At 42.7% G+C, this 21,027-nt stretch overlaps 1 protein-coding gene across 5 annotated transcripts in view; it reads left to right on the forward strand.

Moving 5' to 3' along the window:
* Positions 1–21,027, forward strand: part of CEP112 (centrosomal protein 112) — a 404,486-nt gene that overhangs the window by 70,716 nt on the left and 312,743 nt on the right. For all 5 annotated transcript variants that reach the window (XR_014444546.1, XM_083148204.1, XM_083148203.1 and 2 more), the window contains exons 10-13: positions 3,846–3,945; positions 6,245–6,363; positions 7,488–7,631; positions 15,327–15,481. Coding sequence is in view for 4 of the 5 variants with exons in the window: in XM_083148204.1 (XP_083004330.1) it covers positions 3,846–3,945; positions 6,245–6,363; positions 7,488–7,631; positions 15,327–15,481 (518 nt within the window). In the remaining variant the exon portion in view is untranslated. The remainder of the gene's footprint in view (positions 1–3,845; positions 3,946–6,244; positions 6,364–7,487; positions 7,632–15,326; positions 15,482–21,027) is intronic.

Here is a 21,027-nt window from a genome sequence, read left to right on the forward strand (position 1 = left end):
TCCTGTATACAAATTTCAATTATGTCTTTGTAACCTATTAAAGTAGATATTAATACCATTAGTATCTTGCAGTAACAGATGAGTGAGCTTAATATAGGCCTGGCTGCCTCCACACAGTTGACACCACGTAGTGACACATCAAAGGCTCTGCTAGCGGATGTTAATATTTGGTCAGGTGGGTAGAAGCCTCTGAGCTTGAAAGTGATTCTTCTATGAATGCAGAGTCATGGGATGCTACCTGCAGAGAGTTATATGAGAACTTCTGTCTTATCCCAGGCAAGGGTTTTAAAGACAAGAATATCTAGATAAACTTTTGTGTACATACTGTATATTTGTAGCCATATGGCTCTACAGTTTACTTTAATAAAAAATAAATTGGTTGCCTGCAAATGAACCTTATGCATATAAAATGATAAATATAAATACATCTGCAATTCTTTCTGTCACCAGCTACAGTATACTCCAGCTCTGTGGATAGTAGTGACATGTCCCTGTGATACATCATGAGTATAATTAACATTCAATAACGTAGGCTGCATATTCCATTTACACTTTGTGACAAATACCATGATAACAAGACTGGGTATTAACAGATACCGCAGTCTCGGATACATGCATCAAGCTTACAGTCAATAGCAGTGGTTCTCAAACTAGGTCCTCAGGACCCCACACAGTTCATGTTTTCCAGGTCACCCGACAGGTGCACTCATTACTGACTGACACACTTTAAAAGATCCACAGGTGGAGCTATTTATTTCACTTCAATTTATGTACTATGTGGGGTCCTGAGGACCAACTTGGTCTATAGGAGCAGTTCCCAAACTGGGTCCTGACACTAAAGTAGGTCTAGGATCTTCTCAGCATGGAGTCACGACTCCATGTTGCTGACCATCAGGCTGATGACTTTTGTAATTTCAGTCAGTAATTCAAGGAGTCTGGAAAATCTGTTGAATTGTCTGTTATTTTGGACTCCATGTTGGACTCCATGAATGTGCCATCTGCTGACTACACATGTGATGTGATGACCTTCTGCAGTAAATTGCTGGGGTCCTGTAATTATTTTTATCGTATGATGTGGTCCCAGAGCAAAATTGTTTGAGGACCCCTGGTCTATAGGATTCATTCAGCTCACAAAAAAGTTGACTCTAGATGCTATGATTTGTAATTTTGTTATTGTGACTATCCAGCAATTGCGAGCAATGTGGTGCCTTACAAAGAAACAATACTGTTGATTGACTTGTATGATTATTCCAGAATCCCTTTGGAGGGTATTCAGTTCTAATTGTGACGATGTAGCTGCGGGGTAAATTGCATCAGGCTTTTCAGTTGACTACATTAAGCCCGGGGGCTTAACCAGGAATGTACCTTACCACAATTAATGCCAGGGCCTAGATGTGATGCTTTTGCCACATGCCGCAGAACCATGACTAGTCCTGTGGTTAGTCCTACGGATTTCTACTTGCACCCTCTGGAGCAGTAGTCAGGGTTATATATATATATATATACTGTATAACTTGTAACACAAAATTTACAATATATCAGATTGTGTGCCCTTGTGGCTTAACTTACATCGGTAAAACTGAACGCGCCTTTAAAGAGCGCATGGCGGCACATCGCTCGGCGATTAAGGCCGCTATTAATACGGCAAAAGTGAGCAACCGGTGGCGCGACACTTTGCACTGGCTCGACACAGTGTCGCGTCAATCCGATATCGCATGATAGATCATGTACCGGCCCCACTTCGTGGGGGTGATAGGAGTCTTCGTTTATTACAGAGGGAAGCCTATTGGATTATGAGGCTAGATACAGTTAGCCCTAAAGGCCTAAATGAGGCTACTGGTCTAAATATGCTGATATAATTGTCAATGTGTTTATGTGATTACTGATAGCGTGATAGGCATGTGGTATTGGGACGATGCACTACTATTATCTTATTGGAGTGTTTTGATATACATTAGTTGCTAGGCGTAATAATATCTGAGCACTATGTATTGCAAAGCAGGTTATGTATTGAGCAAAGGGGTGATAACTTCCTTATGAGTAGTGTGCCTTGATTATTATTATACCATGGCCATTGTATTTTATCTCTGTGGTGTTATGTATTATAATTATGCGCTTGTTCACATGTTATGGTTTGCTTTTTTTAATGTACATTTTTTTGTTTTGCTATAATGCGGGTTGCCATATATATATATATATATATATATAAATATATATATATATAGTTATAATGCATTATCAAACTTTATTCACAAAAGGTTGTTCACAATGTAAAAACACTGGGTCACATACCCTTGCTGGCGGTTAACACAACCGCAATGATATCCAGCGTGAATCTCTACACTAGGCCACACCCCTTATGCATTTCGTCATCAGAGGGCTCACTGACAGTCCTTGAGGACGAAACGCGCAAGGGGTGTGGCCTAGCGTCGTCTTGCTGTCTGGAGTGTAACCGTTTCGTCGTTCTGTGAGGTTCACAGAGATTCACACTGGATATCATTGCGGTTGTGTTAACCGCCACCAAGGATACATGACCCATTGTTTTTACATCTTGAACAACCTTTTGTGAATAAAGAGTTTTACATTTGATAATGCACTATGGAGCACCCCTGTTGTTTCTTCTTCTAGAGTAATCTCACCCACGAATCCGGGTGTTTCAGAAGGGAGCTGCCAGTTTAAAAGAAGGACCACAGTTCTGCTAATAAGACATTGGGACTGCATGTTCCTTTATTGGGCTGGTCTGCAGATGTTTCCCCCTTCATTTGAAAAGAAGGAAATCAAATAAATGTAATACACACTGTACCCCCCGAAATTGATGATGTATCCTGCTAGTATGGTACACAGCCTGGCAGCCATTGATGATGATGATGATGATTACCGTGTATAGGTTTGTGTAAAATTTGTACCTCTCACAGCCATACATGTTAGTAATAATAATCATCATCATCATCAATGGCTGCCAGGCTGTCTGTGGCAACTATTAGTGTCAGTTTTTCAATATGATATAGTGACAGTCTGTGGGTATACCTTGACAGGAGCCTATAACCAGGCAACGAAACTTGGTGCCGCAGACTGCGCGCTGCCGATGTGGCTAGTCAACCCTACCGAAGAAGCGGGCGGACTTAGAGGCGGGGCTCGGGGCATCACACAGGGAAGCGTGTTATACACAAGGGCTTGATGCACTCTACTTCGTCAGGTCCTTGTACACTACAGTTCTGTAAAACAAACAGCCAGTCATGCATGTAGAATCTATATATATATATATATATATATATATAGATAGATAAAGATAGATTCTATATGCATTGTAATGAAATTCCTGGAGGTAATGGACGGTCGTGCTGCCGAGACTCAGCCGGAAATGCATATAGAATCATATGCATGCCCAGCTGTGTCTCGGTAGTGCGATTGTCCATTACTCCCAGGAATTTCATTTTTACCCCATTTGGGGTGATTTACCCCACTTCCTTGACCACTGCTCTGGAGAATGCGAGCAGAAATCCTTTAGGTGTCAACCACACCACGCAAGTGATTAAATAGCTTCAGACACTTAATCCTAATCCTACATTCAATGGATGAGAATTTAATTACCCCCTTGGTTCGAAATGTTGCCATATTGAACGATTGATCGTCATACATGTGCACTATACTTACGTGTCCATCTTTAGCGTTGTGTGTTAGCAATTCCTCTGCTATCTATAAACTGTCTATGCATCCATGTTCTTATCTCTGTAATTTATTACATGGAGTACAGTATATTAATCATTCTCCCTCCTAAATTTGGCGATTTTGCCAACTTTTTGGTGTTTTATAGTACAGGAGGTAAATGCAATGTTTTTCTTCAGATTCTGGACCGAAAGAACAATGAAATCGAGGAATTAAAGGCTCTGTACAGAAACAAACAGGAGGAATCTGAGGAGACAATTAGGAAGCTTGAAAAAAAAGGTATGACTTGCATTATAGATGATTTTAAAGGTGCATCGGTGCTTATCAGCAAAAAAGTGAATACTTAAAGCAAATGGAATGGCTAAAAGGAAAATAGAGGAGTGAGTATAACCATACCACCCAAATGTCCTGATTTTCACGAGACAGTCCCATCATTTGGGACTGTCCTGCTTTCCCACCCGCAAGCAGCAGTGTCCCACTTTGGGTGGTGGTGGGGTACAGTTTGGTGGCCCCCTATCACTCGGTGAATAGATGTTGAGCGCATGCACGCTTCGTCTCTTCGTGCCTACACAAGGGCTGGAAACATGCCAGCAGCTCACGAAGCACTGGCCATGCCCCCACAGTGTTAAAAACAGGTGTGGGGAACGCAAGCACACCATTGCGGCAAAACCACATCCCTGATTGCAACGCCACGTCCTCTTTTTGGTCTCGACCTGTGAAGTTTTAAAGTTGTGAAGTATGGTATGACCTACAGTGAGGATATGAGATACCTATGATCTATTTAAAGGGTTGAGTTTTCAGAGGAAGTATAAACTGTAGAGGTTTGATTTGGAAGTGTGATGATGTAGAACATAAAAATATTGTTGGACTACAGCCCTCACAATGAAATTGTTACAGAACTCCATGATATAATGCTGTATCCCTAATTTATCTGTACAGATACAACCTGGGACTATAACATTAATGTTCGGGATACGGTCATTGGGTCACTAGCATGTTGGCCAACAGTCAGTAGGTCAACATGCAGGAAGGTTAACATGAGTCTAGGTTGACATGGGTTAGGTCGACAGGGTCATTAGGTCGACATGGTTTTTTTTTGTCCCTTTTTTTTGGAGCCAACATGTGCCAACATGCAGTATTTCATGCCCTACCATCCACTAGGGCGTGGCGGGGAATAAATGTGTGCTGAGCGTAGCAAGGCACTGTGCCGAATCATGGTGAGTGTAGCGAGCCATTCCCTGGAGACACGTTGCTACATTTCAGTGTCCATATCGACTGTGTAACAAAAAAAAAATGTGAATACCCCCATGTCAACATTTTGACTGTCCCCTTACCCATGTCGGCCTAATGACGCTGTCGGACTAGACTCATGTCGATCCAATGACTGTCGACCAACATGCTGGTGACCTAATGATCCATACTGTAATGTTCATATGTTGATTTTAACTAAATATTCTAGTGCTCATATTTTATTCCCAAGTGTCTGCATTTACAGGTATCTTCACTTTACTAAGAAGAAACAGAAACTGACTTATGGAAAGTCAGTTTATGGAGCGCTAATGATGAGTGTGCTTAATCAAAAGCAGCTGCTTTAAGGGAGTAGTCAGCTCCCTGATAGAATATAAAACAACAGAAACAAGTACAAAGCAGTGCAAAAAATAAAATAAATAATACTTCACCGAGTGAATCAATTAGCATATAATTTTAATTGCACAAAAAAGTAATAGAGGTAAAATAATAAAATAAAAATGAATAATGGATATAAAATCACAGAATTCAGGACCTGATGCAATAATAATTGATCAGAACTGTATTGGATTATACCCTGCACTGAACTTGATTGAACGTCTCCTTGTAGAGGTAGTCCTGTGTATAATTTTGTCATCCTGGGGTCTGCTGGAGGTATTGTCCTGTGGCTGGAGATGTATTTAATACCAAGTCCACACTTCCTCAACTAGTAGGCGGGCTAACATCCAGGTTGTATCGACAGGGAAGTCTTCAATATTGGGTCGATTTGTTCAGAAGAATCAGCAGGTGGAATGGATGGCAAAGTTCTTGTAGCAAAAAAGTCCTAAAACACACCACGCGTTTCACTTATCTCAGTCGGCTTTTTCAAGGTGTCTAGGTGTTGTGCTGGTCCACCTATTTATACCCAGAATGCTAGTGGGTTCATTTGCATGTTAAATTGATTCACTCCTTCAAATTCAATAAAAAAACTAAAAAAATCACCATAGACCCGGAGACAGAGTCATAAACAATATCATATAATAAAATCATAGTAAAATTCATAATATAGATATATAACAACCCAGAAATATATTAGAGTAGTTCATCATATTATCATTTCATTTCCGGGTCATTAGGGATTTTATGGGAAATGTAAACCGGCTTGTACCTGGTAATTATTTGCAATATGAAAGGGGTTTAATTGTTTAATAGCAAATTCTTTGCATTCACGATATTATGTCTCTGCCTGCCATTACTTGCATGTTTCTCCAGTTGGTCTCTGACTTGATCCTGCTTTTTCTCTTGTGTCTTTTTACTGAATGCTGCTTTGTATGAATTAATTTGACAACAGTTCAAACCCTTCTGCGAGAGTCCCAGCTTATCCGTGAGACCAAGGAAGCCCAGATCCTGGAGCTTAAGAAGTTGTGTGACCAGAGTTCAGACACACTAAAGAATGAGTGGGAGAAAAAGGTAATGTGCAATAACGAATATCTTCTGTCATGATGGAGGATGGAGAGAAAGTGGAGATTGATAAAGTACCAGCCAGTCAGCTCCTAACTGACATGTTACAGGCTGAGTTTTAAAAAGGACAGGAGCTAGTTGGATGGAGGTTTATAACTCTCCATTTGATCACTTGTTTTTAAGGCTTAGAACATCTGTTCCAATATGTGACTTTCTCACCTCAAGAAGAGGTACCTTTCAATAATCTGCCAAAAATGTACAGACTGTGTTATGCAGATGTGTCCACATATATCTAGCTTCCTTGAACAGCCTTTCTAGTCGTGCCATGCCATGTCGTGACTCTTTAGAGCCAAGCGCCTTTTTGTGTAGCTTTGTGACAAAGGGATAGATGTATGAAGCAGTGATAAGGGAGGAGTGGTGACCTATGGCAACCAATCAGCTGCTCTGTATAATTTTATATTCTGCAATATATAGATGTTACTTCATTGCTGATTGGTTGCCATGGGCAACTTCTCCTCTGGCTCACTTCTCTCTTATCACTGCTTTATACATCTTATATACAAACTGATATAAATAGAATGCACAGGTCGCTTCTGCTGATTAAAATAGTATGCAGCGTGCCTACAGTATATTCTGTGTGGAAATGTCACTGTATCTGCTTATGAAATGCTACTTTACAAAGCTTTCCAGTAAAACACTGTGACGTAGCATTCCGTATTCAGTCGTAGAGGGAATAAATTATACAAAGTTGCAGACAGACAGCAGAAGCTGCTTGTGTGTTCTATTTGTATCACTTTACGAATAAGGCGCACTTAAACAGAAAAAGTTGCATGAACAGATGCTCTGCTCTGCCGAGTCACGTGACACTGTGTAACACAACTTGCAGCGCACAGGATAGCTTTATATAGACACATCTCTATATATGATGCATTTGTTCAATTGTGCCCCACATTAGATCTTATATTTTTGGTAGAGAATCTTCCTTGAAATCTGCAAACTTTAAAAACATAAGGGGTTATAATTTTTGGCACTGTTTGGGACAGTTTGGTTTTTAAATATAATGAATGCCTACACAATTTTGTTGGACAATTGTAAATGAAAGTTTTATAAATGCTAATTTTATAATCTCTTAGCTCCATAATGCAGTGGCAGACATGGAACAGGAGAAGTTTGAGCTCCAGAAGAAACACACAGAGAACATCCAGGAGCTACTCGATGATACAAATTCACGACTCCTCAAAATGGATGCTGATTATGTGTTGCAGACAAATGTTACTGTGAGTGTTTACCTTTTGCTGCGCTGAAAATTTTATAATCAACCTTAAGTAGCAGTATAGGGGGTAGTGCAATACATATTTGCCAGGGGTGTGGTATAGGGTGCCGACACTCGGGATCGCGACAGTCATTAGCCCGACGTCGGGATCCTGACTTGCTGAACTCAGACAGCATGGCGAGCACAACAAAGCCCCTTGCGGGCACGGTGGCTTGCTACACTCGCCACCTATTCTATTCTCCCTCTATGGGGGTTGTGAACCCCCACGAGGGAGAATAGCCGGTGGCCGCCGGGAACCCGTCTGTCGGTGTTTTAACAGTCGGGATCCCGACGTTGGGTAAATGACTGTCGGGATCCCGACTGACGGGACCCCATCCGGCACCCATTTGCCAGAGGAGTCTATGCAAAGTTGAATGCACTCAAACCACTTGGTGAAGCCGCTGGACCAGTCTGAAGCAGGTATGTTCTCTTTATGCTGGATGAATGTCTCCACTGCATCTTCTGGTGACATAATCAATCATAGTCTTGATAGAGACAGATGAGTTTTAGTAGTGCGGCTGTAAAGGCCTTCCAGTAACTTGCAGCAAGCATTAGTTGGTGTATCAGTCCCCAGTTATGGTGTGCTGCTGCACGAGTGGTACAGTAGCTACATGACTATTCTTGGAGACAAAAGCATCCACCATATGCTTGGCCATGCTGTGCTCATGTCCATAATTCTGTTGCATCTCACTGGGGTCCGGTGGGCTGACTGTGTGGTCTTGTGGTCAAAACTGTTTATCCCGGATTCATCGCCACTGATGCTCTCCCAAAAAATATTGAGCTGCTGCCATCAAACCTGGCCAACATGTTGTGGAACAGCCACTGGAGCCTCCTTCTGCTCTCGAGTCAGCTGAAACCTCAGGCCTAGTTTTTTTTGAATTATCAAGCGGAATGGGTTCCAGTAAGAAGCCTATTCTTCTTCTCTAACTGGGCCACAGTTATATTTGTGTCATGGCAGCAGCGTTGTCCTCAGTAATAGTGGATTCCAGTGACCATCTCATCTGCTATAATTCCACAGACTATTCAAATGCAGTGGTTCTGGTCGTTGCTTACTCCCCAAAAGCAGCTTGCAGTTGGTCAAAACTCTCCTGCTATCGTAGTTCACTCTTGTAGTTATAGAAGATCATGGCTCTCCAGTGGCCTCTGTTGAGCTCCAAAACACATTTGTGAAGGAATTGCTGCTTATATATAGTTCTGTGTCTTCACAAGAACTTGAGTCTGATTACAGTTCACAAATAGACAATGAGATTGTGTCTACTGTACCTAAGCACTGCACATTCAGAAACGTAGTGCACACACCTAATGCAGATGTGTCCTCATAAATAATTGCTGCAGTCATGTCAAACATCCTCCCTCTGCCAGCTTCTGTGAGGCTATACTAACATCTATGTCTTTTTTTTATTTTTTTTCTGTTCCACCACAATTTGACTAGGATGCACAAGGAAACTAATGATTAATTTGATATGACATTTGAATATCTGTGTACAACTGAGTCTCTGAATCTGTACATGAAGTGATGCAGTATATTAACCAAATTTTTTCAATACAAGCTCCGTTAGGCTCTGTGTACAGACTCAGTCACTCAGGCTATACAACTGTCACATATCAAATTAATCTGCTAGTGCATCCTAGTCACACCACATTGCAGTAGGCAGATGCACAATCCGCTCCTAACTGCCATGTAACAGGCATGTTACAACCTTATGCAGGTTGGATTGTAAAGCTGCTTGCCACATATGTGATCCTTAGCAATGCAAATGCAGGAAACGGTCCCCTCCACTTTCTGGCATTTGCTAAAACTGTGATCGCAGCCTGAGTAAAACTGGGTTGCAGACACAGTACTTGGCCTTTGCCATGCCTGGAAACGAGGTGACTAGACCCCCTGATTTCCCCAACACCAGCCGCCACCAATCCCTGTCTCTCTCCCCAAACACTTATGCCTATCAGGCAGAGGCATTCGCGATACAGTGATGCGATCACAGAGCGGATCCTGCCCATGTGCAGTTTCCTGATAATAGGAAAATTGCGGGTTGGATCGTTTATGCCTGTGTTTGGACAATGACAGGAGCTGGCTTGTAATCTCTCTTTTTCTTTCTCCAACGTTTGCGCCCCTTCAACTGTAGACTCCATTAGGAAAGGGAAGTTTAATTGTTTGGAAAGGGATACGCAACCACACTATAAACTACTGAATGTGGGCACACCTATTTAACATACTGGTGCTGCGCATAGATATATTTTTGGTAACAAATAGAATATGTACGTATCATAGATGAATGTAGAAATTGCTGGTCTTCCGTTTACAGATGTTGTCATGTATTGTAATCCCTCATTTATTTGTAATTTTGTGTTTTGTCTCTTTGACTCCTCTTTGCTCTCTTCCAGTTGTGATTGCTAATCTTCCTGTCCTATTGTGCCATCGCTTCTGTCCCTACTTATATCAATTATGTGATGGTAGCAGGCAGTGGCCTGTCAGGATCTAATCTCCCTTTAGTAATCTAATCTCCCTAAAGAATCTAATCTCCCTGTAGTAACAGGTGCAGTGGAACAGCATGTGGATTTTAATAAAGAGCTGTTAAACGGGACATATCTGTTGCCAAGGTAGCCAGGAAACACTTGGCTCCTCTGCCTATGGGTCGGTTTGTAAAGGAGGAGTATGTTCTATAAAAGAAATTACAGGCCAACAGCCCAGCGATCCATTTCTTTGGTTAATGAATGCAACATTGAGAAATTAGCATTCATACTGTGTCATTGGCAACGGCAAACAGAAGCAAAACTGGACACACACTGTCAACGGGATTGAATTTAGGAACCATCAGAGGCAGACAGGCCTTGCTGAGCAGCTCCTGATTTAATAATTAAACAAGGTAGAGTTCAAGGCATGGATGGAGATGAAAGCACAGCCTGTCACTCGAAATTACTTTCCGTCTTCTGTTGTTGTTTCAGACAATCCACCCCCTTCTCCTCCTGCTGCTGCTGTGCTATTTATTGTGAGCACTGCAGACAAGGATTTGCCTTTCAGGTTCACGTATTGACAATAACTTTATTTTTATTCTCTGTGCGAGCCGTTATCTCTTCAGCGACTAGGAATCGTTGCGTACTTCCAGATAGCTGTGATAATGCTTGTGCCTCAATTTATCTGTTGGCCTCACAAAGGAAGCACACAGCAGACAGATAGGATTGCCACAAGGGAGCTCTATGAAGATCACAGAGCTAAACAGCATTTACAAATCTGCCATATATGCAGCGCAGAACTAGTGCTAATCATTCCATCCTAATAATTATGATTACAATGTTTTTTACTGTTCCGTCACTCGTTCTAAAACGCAAATATTCATTTTTTTAGTGATGCTTTTCAACAGTCCAAAAAACATTTTATGAAATCCTTTTCCAGTGGACTGTGTTATTGTGTTGATTATAATTTTTTATTGAGCGATCCTTTTGGATTGTCTGGTTAAAAACACTTTTCGCTGCAAAAGCACACAGATCTAGTGATGCCTGTGTGTCTGTAGCTGCCGCGGGATACGGTCATATTGTCTACAGCATTTAGGTCTACAAGCATTAGGTCTACACCACTAGGTCGACCTGCATTAAGGTCGACCTGCATTTAGGTAGACATGCATTTAGGTCGACATGACTTAGGTCGACAGGGTCATTATGTCGACTTTTATGAGGTCGACAGGGTCATTAGGTCGACATGGGGAAGGTCGAAAGGCAAAAGGTCGACATGGGGTCATTTGACTGTTTTATGAGTCGACATGTGCCGACAGGCGGTATATCATGCCCTACCATCCACTCTAGCGTGGTGGGAGAATAAAATAGTGTGCCGAGCGTACACGGTGCTATGTTGACTGTGTCGACGCTTGAAAAAATGAAAAAAATTTTTTAGAAAAAAAAACATGTTGACTTTTTCACTGTCGACCTTATACCTGTCGACCTTATACCTGTCGACCTAATGACCCTGTCGACCTAATGACCCTGTCGACCTAACCCATGTCGACCTTCAGTCAGGTCGACCTAATGGTGTAGACCTAATGCTTGTAGACCTAAATGCAGTCTGACGAATGATCCCTGTTTTCACTGCAAAACTAGGCTTTTTCAGGGACTTTTAAGTGACTTTCGTGCAAACAATTCCCAGATAAGCTGAGGCTTGTGCCAGTTTATTGGGGCTAATTGGATAGCCCCCGACCAGTGTATTACCTGCAATCGGTGATGCGGGTTATAGGATATCCCCCATATTGTGAAAAAATCCATGAACCTATTCATAACTACATATGAATTAAGATAAATATAATCCTTTACTGTAGTGCATTATAATGCACTTCATCGTTAACTTTTTAAGGGCCTGATTCAGAGTTATACGTAAACCCGATAGTTTGCATACATACATTGTATATTGTGATCAGCCTGGTCCTGGAGCCTGGTGCTGCCTTTACAAATCCTGGGGATCCCCTATGATTTTTGTCCTCTGAATTTCTAAAACAAGGACCGGTTCAATGAGACTGGGGCTGGTTATGATCAGGAGGCGGGACCCACAGCGTTGTTTTCCTCAAATGTTTTCTTTTACACATTTTTTGGGACAGAACCATGCACATATCTCACTGATCTGAGCATAGTTCAGTCTGAACCTGGTCTATATGTTTTGCGATTTTTGTAAAGTCGGCTCCTGATTGGCCAGAAATCATTTTGAGCAGAGACGCCGAGGAAGAAGGATCTCTGCGTCTCTAGTATACAGCGGAGGCAGAGCGGGTACCACAGCAGCCGGGAGCAGCACGTCTTGAAGTGAAGATGCCGGGGTGGGCGCCAGAGGACAGGTGAGTAGGATTTGCTTCCCCAGGTACCCCTTTGGATTACTACGGATCCAGGACTCTGGACTCTTCAGCCCTGGAGCCCCGGACCCGGACCAGCCCCGGAACCAAGCCACCGGACCGGACCCTGGGATCTACCTACAGGCTCAAGATAGGTAAGTATCAGTGTGTTTGTGTAATGTATGTATTAAACTTTTATTTTTCTAAAGTGTCAGTGTGTATTTATTTAACTATTTTTTTTTTCTGTGGAACTACAAGTGCCAGCGGGCCCTTTAATGCCCCGCATGCTGGGACTTGTGGTTCTCCAAGTCCCAGCATGCGGGGGAGGCTTGCTGGGACTCATAGTTCCACAGGAAAAAACAATAGTTTTTATTCTATTTTTTTTACACAACGATCAGCCCGGTGGCCACCGCACAGGGCCACCGGGGACAGCACCAGGCTTCAGCCTGGTCAGGTAAGTCCTGGAGGGGGGGGACCCCTTTATTGGGGGGGGGACCCCAGGACCCCTGGCCAGGCTGACCGGTCAGAGAGCTGAATGCTTTGGCCGTGGGACCTTATATAATAAGTGTCCCCCGGCTGTGGCATTACCCTGCTGGCTGGTTTGGCCTGGGGCTGGTTCTTAAAATTCGGCGGACCCCTGGTCATTTTGTCCCCCCGTATTTTGGGAACCAGCCCCGGACCTGGAGCCTGGGGCTGGTTTTAAAAAATCAGCGAAGCCCTATTTGTCGGGTTTCCTGATTTTTTAATACCAGCCCCGGCTCTTTCAGCCTGGTGCTGGTTACGGCTGTGGGGGGGACCCTACGCCGTTTTTTTTTTTTTAGTCAAAGCTGGAACGCCCACATTGGGCGTTCCAGCTTTGGCAGTATAGTCGCAAGGACGGCAGCATATCGGTCGAACGTGCTTACACACTGCACTTTTGTACCAATATGAGGCCGTCCTGTCGGATGAAAATTAAACAGCAAAGAACCGTCGACCGACCAAGTATGGACGGTCAAGACAGTTTTTTGCCATTTATCGCTCGTACGGGACAGCGTACACACATATACAATTGAACGGCTGTCTGACCCAGAACGAAAGAACGGCCCGACAATTGTATATATGTGTACCCAGCTTAACTAGTAAAACAAATATAACAATACACTATTCACATACTGTGAAAGTACAACTTTGTAGTGAAACTCTTGTGCACTCCATTACACGTACCATATATACTTGAGTATAAGCCTACTTTTTCAGAACATTTTTTATGCTGAAAAAGCCCCCCCTCGGCTTATATTTGAGTGAGGGTCCCACTCGAGTCAATAAGTTTTCCCAGTTTTTTTGTGGTAAAATTAGGTGCCTTGGCTTATATTTAGGTCGACTTATACTCGAGTATATACGGTACTTACCTACATCCCCCATAGCCGTTCACGTCCTCTTCTCAAGTAGAAATCGGGAGGCGGCCATTTGGTCTACATCATGATGGTCGACAGTCATTAGGTCGGCATGGGTCTAGGTCGACATAGGAAAAGGTTGACATGGTTCTAGGTCGACAGGTCATTAGTTCGACATTGTGTAGGTCGACAGTCAAAAGGTTGACATGGGGTTTTTCAGAGTTTCTTTGAGCCGACATGTGCCGACAGGCGGTATTTCATGCCCTACCATCCACTAGGGCATGGTGGGAGAATACAATAGTGTGCCGAGCGATGCGGTGCACTTTAAACTGTGTCCATGTCGACTGTGTTGACATTCAGGTAAGAAAAGTGAAAAACCCCATGTCGACCTTTTGACTATCGACCTAAACATTGTCAAACTAATGTCCTGTCGACATAGAAACATGTCAACCTTTTCCCATGTCGGCATAGACCCATGTCGGCATTTTCCCATGTTGACCTAATGACTGTCGACCATCAAGCTGTAGACCAAATGATCCCAATCCTAGAAATCAATAGATAACCTGTAGAAAAATAAGTTATTCTCCTAATCCAGTGTAGATCGGTCCATGTAGGCATCCCAGGGGTTAAAAAAAAACTTGCCACATACAGCCCAGGGGTGGTGGACATAGCCCTGGCCCATGGGCACATTGCCCACCCAACCCTCCCATTGGCCACACATTTTTGTTTTCTCTTTTAATTAATAGTAGATGTGTAGTGAAATGGATACATGCTGCAATAGGCTGTACATAATGAGATGCGTTTTGTTAGCTTTGGGGAGCATGGGATGCATCTGAGTGCACCTAGTCTGTGTTTAGACTAGGAACAGATACATTTTCCCAAGGTAGGACATCAGAACAGTCTGTAGTATATCCCACATAGGCAGTATGTGTCAACATCGACATTTCAGATGGTAAAGGACTGTAATGGGTTGGTTATTGATTTACCCAAACAGTGTTTATAAAGAGTCTGAGAGAAATTCTAAACTCCATTTTTAATTGTCAGGGAAATGTGTTTAATTTATCTGTTACCTGCACACACTGACAGCAGATATATTTTTTGAGGGGGTCAATAAATAAGATAATGTAGCCAATGCATCTATTGCAAACCAATTACATAATTAAAGCTGTTCACGTGGATATCCATTCAACAACAGAAAAGTCTGCATCCACTATGTTTTTCACCAGAGTAGTTTGTCATAGCAGCTGATCAAACCTAATGAAACTTTTTGCTACTTATATGTTAGTTGGGCGCCCACTATAGTTAGTACGCTCATACCCCCACTATCCATGTCGGCATGGAGTTGATTTTATATAGTGTGGCGAGCGGACGCGGAGAACTAAGCAAATAGCTTAGTGGGCGCCCAACTAACATATAAGTACCAATTTTTTTTTGCTAGCACTCTTTATGAATGACATCTTATCATGCTATTCTGTCCTAAAGGCACAGACTGTGAAGGAGTTGGAAGCCCGCGTTCAGCAACTGACTGTGGAAGCAGAAAGCAGCAATCTACAGCGTCAGAAGTTGTCTCAGGAGAAGACCGAAGTGGAGGCATCCTACCATACAGCTTGCAGTGAGCTACAGCAATTACATTCCAGGTGTGTAAAATGGCACAATAGGTAGTTCTTAGTTACAAATTACCATTTTCATCCAGGAGAAAGCATGTGTTATACATGTAGCATGTTTTCTATGCACTTTTTCTGAAGGACCATGTCCCTCTAGATCTCTCAGCAGCAGAATAGAAGAGGTTTGAGGTATGGAGGAAGCAATAAATTAATACTTAATACAGAATGTCCTTTTATGTGCTTTGCTTTTCCTGTACCATCTTTCTCCAAACTTCATTTAAGGTAAGGAGGAAGCCAGTGCAGGGTTGATCTTGTAATATACAGATACAGTCACGCTCATTGTTGCGGTGCCACGGCCGCTTGTGCATTTTTGGCGCACCAATGTCACACCCAACCATTGTCACTCAATGCGTTTCTATGAGCAGTAGGAGCGATTTACACACACACACACACACACACACCTCTGGCAAAGGAATCGTGCAATCAGGATTGTAGAGAGATTGAGACCCGTTTCCAGGGAGGCCCACTGACTTCATCCCCGTCCACGATCTGCCTGTGTAATCACGGCCACCATCCAGAGCTATTCCAAGCCTGCACACAGTGAGGAAATCATTCCATGGTGAGTGTGCTGCGAATGGATTTTCCTATTTTCTCACAGCTCCAATATGTGCGAAGCCCAGGCTTGCAAAAGGGCGGGTTTTCACTCTGGCGGGTGGCGGCTATGTGAACGCTGGTCTTTGCTTTTTAACAGCCCTGCGATCAGGTTTGAATCAGGCCCTATGCAGCCAAGGATGAGTATTTAGCACAAGAATGTCCTGTGAAACTACACATCCCAACATGCCTTGCCATAATTTTAGCATTCTGTAATAGCAAAACTGTAGCAAGGCATGATGGTACTTGTAGTTTCACAAGAGCTGGTGGGCCATAGTTTGGACATGCCTGATTTAGCGCAACTGATTCACCTGTACCCTGTGCTCATCTTTTCACAGTGATACAGTGTTCATTATACAACTACACCACTAATGTTTTTTTTTTTTTTTTTAACAACTTTTTATTGTGTCAAAGCATCATATCAAATCAAAACATTACTGTTAATACAATTGTATATTCAAACATCACATGGTACTACAATTCTATGAAGAACAAGTATCACATTAGATATCGTCTTAATACATTGCTGTCATATGATAACTAAGCTTGGATAGGAGAAACCTACTATTCTAGAGTTAATGGGGGGTCCCTAAGCAGCATCTGTTCCTCATACCATCGCGTGTTTTTAAAGCATTGATAAATAGTTTGTCTGGTTGATGATGGTAACGATTCCATGTAACTGGTCCAGGTAGTAAAGAAGCGTTGGGTGCGCGTCTCTTTTTGGAGGGATGCCTCCAACCAGTCCATATGGAATATAAAGAACAGCTTATCTTTGAACATCGCCAAGGTCGGAGGGGAGGGCTGAGTCCATACCTGAAGGATTGTTTTACGGGCAGCCGATGAGATCGCCAGCATTAATTTCCTGACCGGTCTGGGTATTCTACACTCCTCTGGAAGGATACCAAAAATCGCCCATTCAGGAGTAAGTGGTGCATAATTCACAAGGTGCTCAGTGGCGAAGTCCCGGACATCAGTCCAAAACTTCAGTACCAGTGGGCAGCCCCAGAAACAATGATAAAGATCTGCTCGTGGATTTCCACATTTTGAGCATTCTGGGGTATTTAGTATTGTCATTTGGTATCCCCGTGAGGGAGAGATATATGACCTATGAAAGATATTTAAGTACATTTCTGTAAATCTGGCCATCGGGAAGGTGGTTATCGAGGTCTGTAAGGTTTTTATTAAAGTGTCCGTACTGAGGGAGGGAAAGTGGTCTAACCACTGATGTAGTCCTGTACGTTGTGCTGAGTAGTCAAATGGTTTATGAAGAAATTTGTAGTAAGTGGAAATCGCCTTCTTAGGTAAGGGGGGGGCCAGGAGGACATTATCTAAATCATTATCCCAGTTATTGTCAGGAATGAGTTTACATATTTTGTCGATGTATGATTGGGCCTGAATGAAGTTCAGGTTAAGTGTGGTTATGACTGGATAGTCTCTAGAAGCTTCAAGAAAGGTAAGTGGCTTGTGAGTTCCTTTATTTATTAGCTGTCCTACCCTATATAGTCCCGCATTTTTCCAAGTTGAGAATATATTTGAAGCATTCCCATTTTGGAAGTGTGGGTTACGCAGGAAAGGAAGATGTATTGAATGATTTGGGTTTAGCTGGTAGGAATGTCGTAGAACTAGCCACAATTTCCTAGTTGACATTAATAGGGGGTTGGTATATATGTCCGGGGGTATATCTTTGTCTTCGAGATGTAGAAAAGCCGTCAGGGAAATATGGGGTAAGAAGTTTTGTTCTAGGGAGGTATTTGCGTATGTGGAGTTCGTGAGTAACCAGTCTTTCAGATATCTGAAGACTGCTGCTTGATTGTATATCTTGATATTTGGGAAATTGATACCGCCGTTCCATTTAGGTTGCATCAGCTTGACCATCCCAATCCTAGCTCTCCCTCCATTCCAAATGAAACTGCGGAATAGTTTTGTGATATTAAGAGTGTCAGTGTTAGTTAATAGAAAGGGCAAGACCTGGAGCTGGTATAGGATTTTAGGAAAATAAACCATACGCAGTAGATTAGCCCTGCCTAAGTAGGATAGCTGTAGATGCTTCATCTTGTTTAAGTCTCTAGTGAGAGTTTTGATAGTTCTGGTTAAATTGTAAGAGTATAGGTTTTGTGTGTTTTTAGGCAGGAGTATGCCCAAGTAAGTCAATTTGCCCTTAGCCCATCTCATAGGCAACTGGGATGCCCATTTAGGTCGTATGTAGCCTTGTTTTAAGTAGAGAATTTCTGATTTGTCCCAGTTAATTTGAAATCCAGATAGGCCCCCAGCATCACCAAGGAGATCCAGCAATGGGCGCAGGGAAGTTTTGGGATTTGATATGTAGATTAAAACATCGTCTGCAAAGGCAGTTGATCTGACCTCCTCAGCGCCCACCTGTATTCCCCTGAGCGTAGGCCAGGACTCAATTAGTCTGAGGATAGGGTCTAAAGACAAGTTAAATAATATTGGGGAGAGTGGGCAGCCTTGGCGGGTCCCTCGATGCATTTGTATGGGAGCACTTTTAGAGCCATTAAGTAATAGAGAGGTATCTGGAGTATTATAAAGGAATTTGATCAAATTTATAAATCGGGGTCCAAAAGAGTAAGCCGATAATGTCGAGAATAGGAAAGGCCAGGAGACTGTGTCAAATGCCTTGTGGGCGTCCAAACTTAGGAGCATGTGTGGGGCAGTAGGGTTAAGGTTAGAGGCGATTACTGAGGCTATGGCCGTTCGGATGCCCTTCACTGACTGTCGCCCAGCCACAAATCCCATTTGAGTATGCAATATAATTTCTGAGAAAAAAGACTGTATTCTAGTCGCCATTATTTTTGACAAGAGTTTACAGTCCACGTTGAGGAGGGTAATGGGGCGGTATGAGTCTATTTTTGTTGGGTCCCGTCCAGGTTTGGGGATTAAAGTTGTGTAGGCATCATTAAACGTGGGGTATGGAGGGTGGGTCTGATGTATGCCCTGAAAGAGCTCTAGTAGCGTAGGGGTGATCTCTGACTGTAACATTTTATAGAATTCCCCAGAAAAGCCATCAGGCCCCGGAGATTTGTTCGAATTAAGAGATGAGATGGCTTGAGTGATTTCCTCCGCTGTGATATCTTTATCCAGCATTTCTAATTGTGTTTGAGAGAGAGTTGGTAGATTAGAGTCTTTGAGCAATTGGTCTATTCGTGGGTGATCTGGGGGGGTGCTTTTGTATAAGTTAGTGTAGAAAGAATGAAATGCTTCTATGATGTCCTCTGTCCTTGTTAGCAGTGGGGAGTTGGCCGATTGTTTTATGGATGTGATATGGCTCCTTCGGTAAAAAGGCTTAGTCAGATTTGCCAAAAGGCGTCCAGTGCGGTTGCCCCATCTATAGTACCTGTTTTTGGTAAAATCTAGGTGTTTTTGGGCCTGCAATAACAGAAAATCTTCAAGGAGGTGTTTTGCCTGTTTGTAAGCAGTATGGTTAGCATCTGAGGGGTCGGAGATAAAGAGGTTAAGGCAAGAAGTCATGTTGGAATGGAGGGAGTTATACTGCAGTCTGGAAGTTTTGTTCTTTTTTGCCACATATGCTATAATATGTCCCCTCATTACTGTTTTAGCAGTTTCCCAAAACAAAACTGGCGAGTCCCAATGTTCAATGTTGTTGTCAACATAATCTAGCCAGTGGTGTTTCAGGTATTGGCGAAAGTTCTCTGAGTGGAAGAGGTATGAGGGGAATCTCCACGTCCTATGCAACGGGTTTGTAGCAGGGGCGTTAAAAGATATAGTTATTGGGGCATGGTCTGATATCAGTATATCTCCTATATTAGCCGATGTGACCGAGGATACCAGCGTATCTGCCACCAGAACATAGTCAATACGTGAGAATGAGTGATAAACTCCTGAGTGAAAGGTGTATGTTTTGTCACTAGGGTGAAACAGTCTCCATACGTCAGTTGTGTGCGTCTGTGCGAGAAAAGTATTAAAGGCTGTCCACGTATTCGAGGTAGTAGCTCGTGGGGGGGGTAGTTTGTCGAGAGCAGGGTCTTTTACAGTATTAAAGTCCCCTCCAATAATCAAAGGATTATTTGCCCGTTCTGCTAATAATTGAGAAATATGTGAAAGGAAGTTTGAAGTCTGTGCATTTGGGGCATATACATTTAAGATTGTTAATGTTGAGTCTCCTACCTGTACGTCCAGGAGTAAGAATCTGCCCTCAGGGTCCAGTATAGAGTTAGTGACTGAGTATATCAGTTTTTTCGAGAAAAGGATAGCTACACCTCTAGATTTGGTAACATATGGGGCAGAGATACATTCCGCGATCCATGTCGCTCTGAGTGTTGAGTCCTCACCAGCTTTCCAGTGGGTCTCCTGTAATAAAATTATGTCAGGACAATAGCTTTTTATGTGGGTTAGAACTCTCCTTCTTTTAATTGGGGAATTCAAGCCACAAACATTCCAGGACAGCACATTAATAGAATGGGGTGGGGGTGAGTACGGTAGAGTCATTTGGGCCTGTGTCGTCATCCTATTCCAACCCTGGCGATGCTCACATACAAGGGACAAAATGTATTCAACGGGCCCTCATCCCAGCGAGTGAGGGGCCGTATTGTGGTCATCTGTATAAGCAACCATGAATTCTGAACAGCAATGATGATGCAGTTATAACAAACATAAATTAGATAAAGCTTTGACAACATTTTCCAATTTTTTCCAACCAAAACATGTTGGTGAGCCCTGACCAGGTCGTCAGAGCTGACCAGGTAAGTATAGAATAACAATAACAAAGAATTTAAAAATAAAATGAAGATTAACATTTTTAACATTTGCAATATTCTAGCCTAGAGAAAGAATATTCAATTGCAATATAACAAAGAAAGTGAGGAGGACCAATTGTCTAGGTATTCGCTAGTGCGTTTGGAGAACCACCAGATGGTATGAAGTGTGCTTTTGCAGCTTCTGGGTCATCGAAC

Source organism: Crinia signifera, chromosome 6 (genome assembly GCF_055691185.1).
Source record: "Crinia signifera chromosome 6, ASM5569118v1, whole genome shotgun sequence".
NCBI classification, from domain to species: Eukaryota; Metazoa; Chordata; class Amphibia; order Anura; family Myobatrachidae; genus Crinia; species Crinia signifera.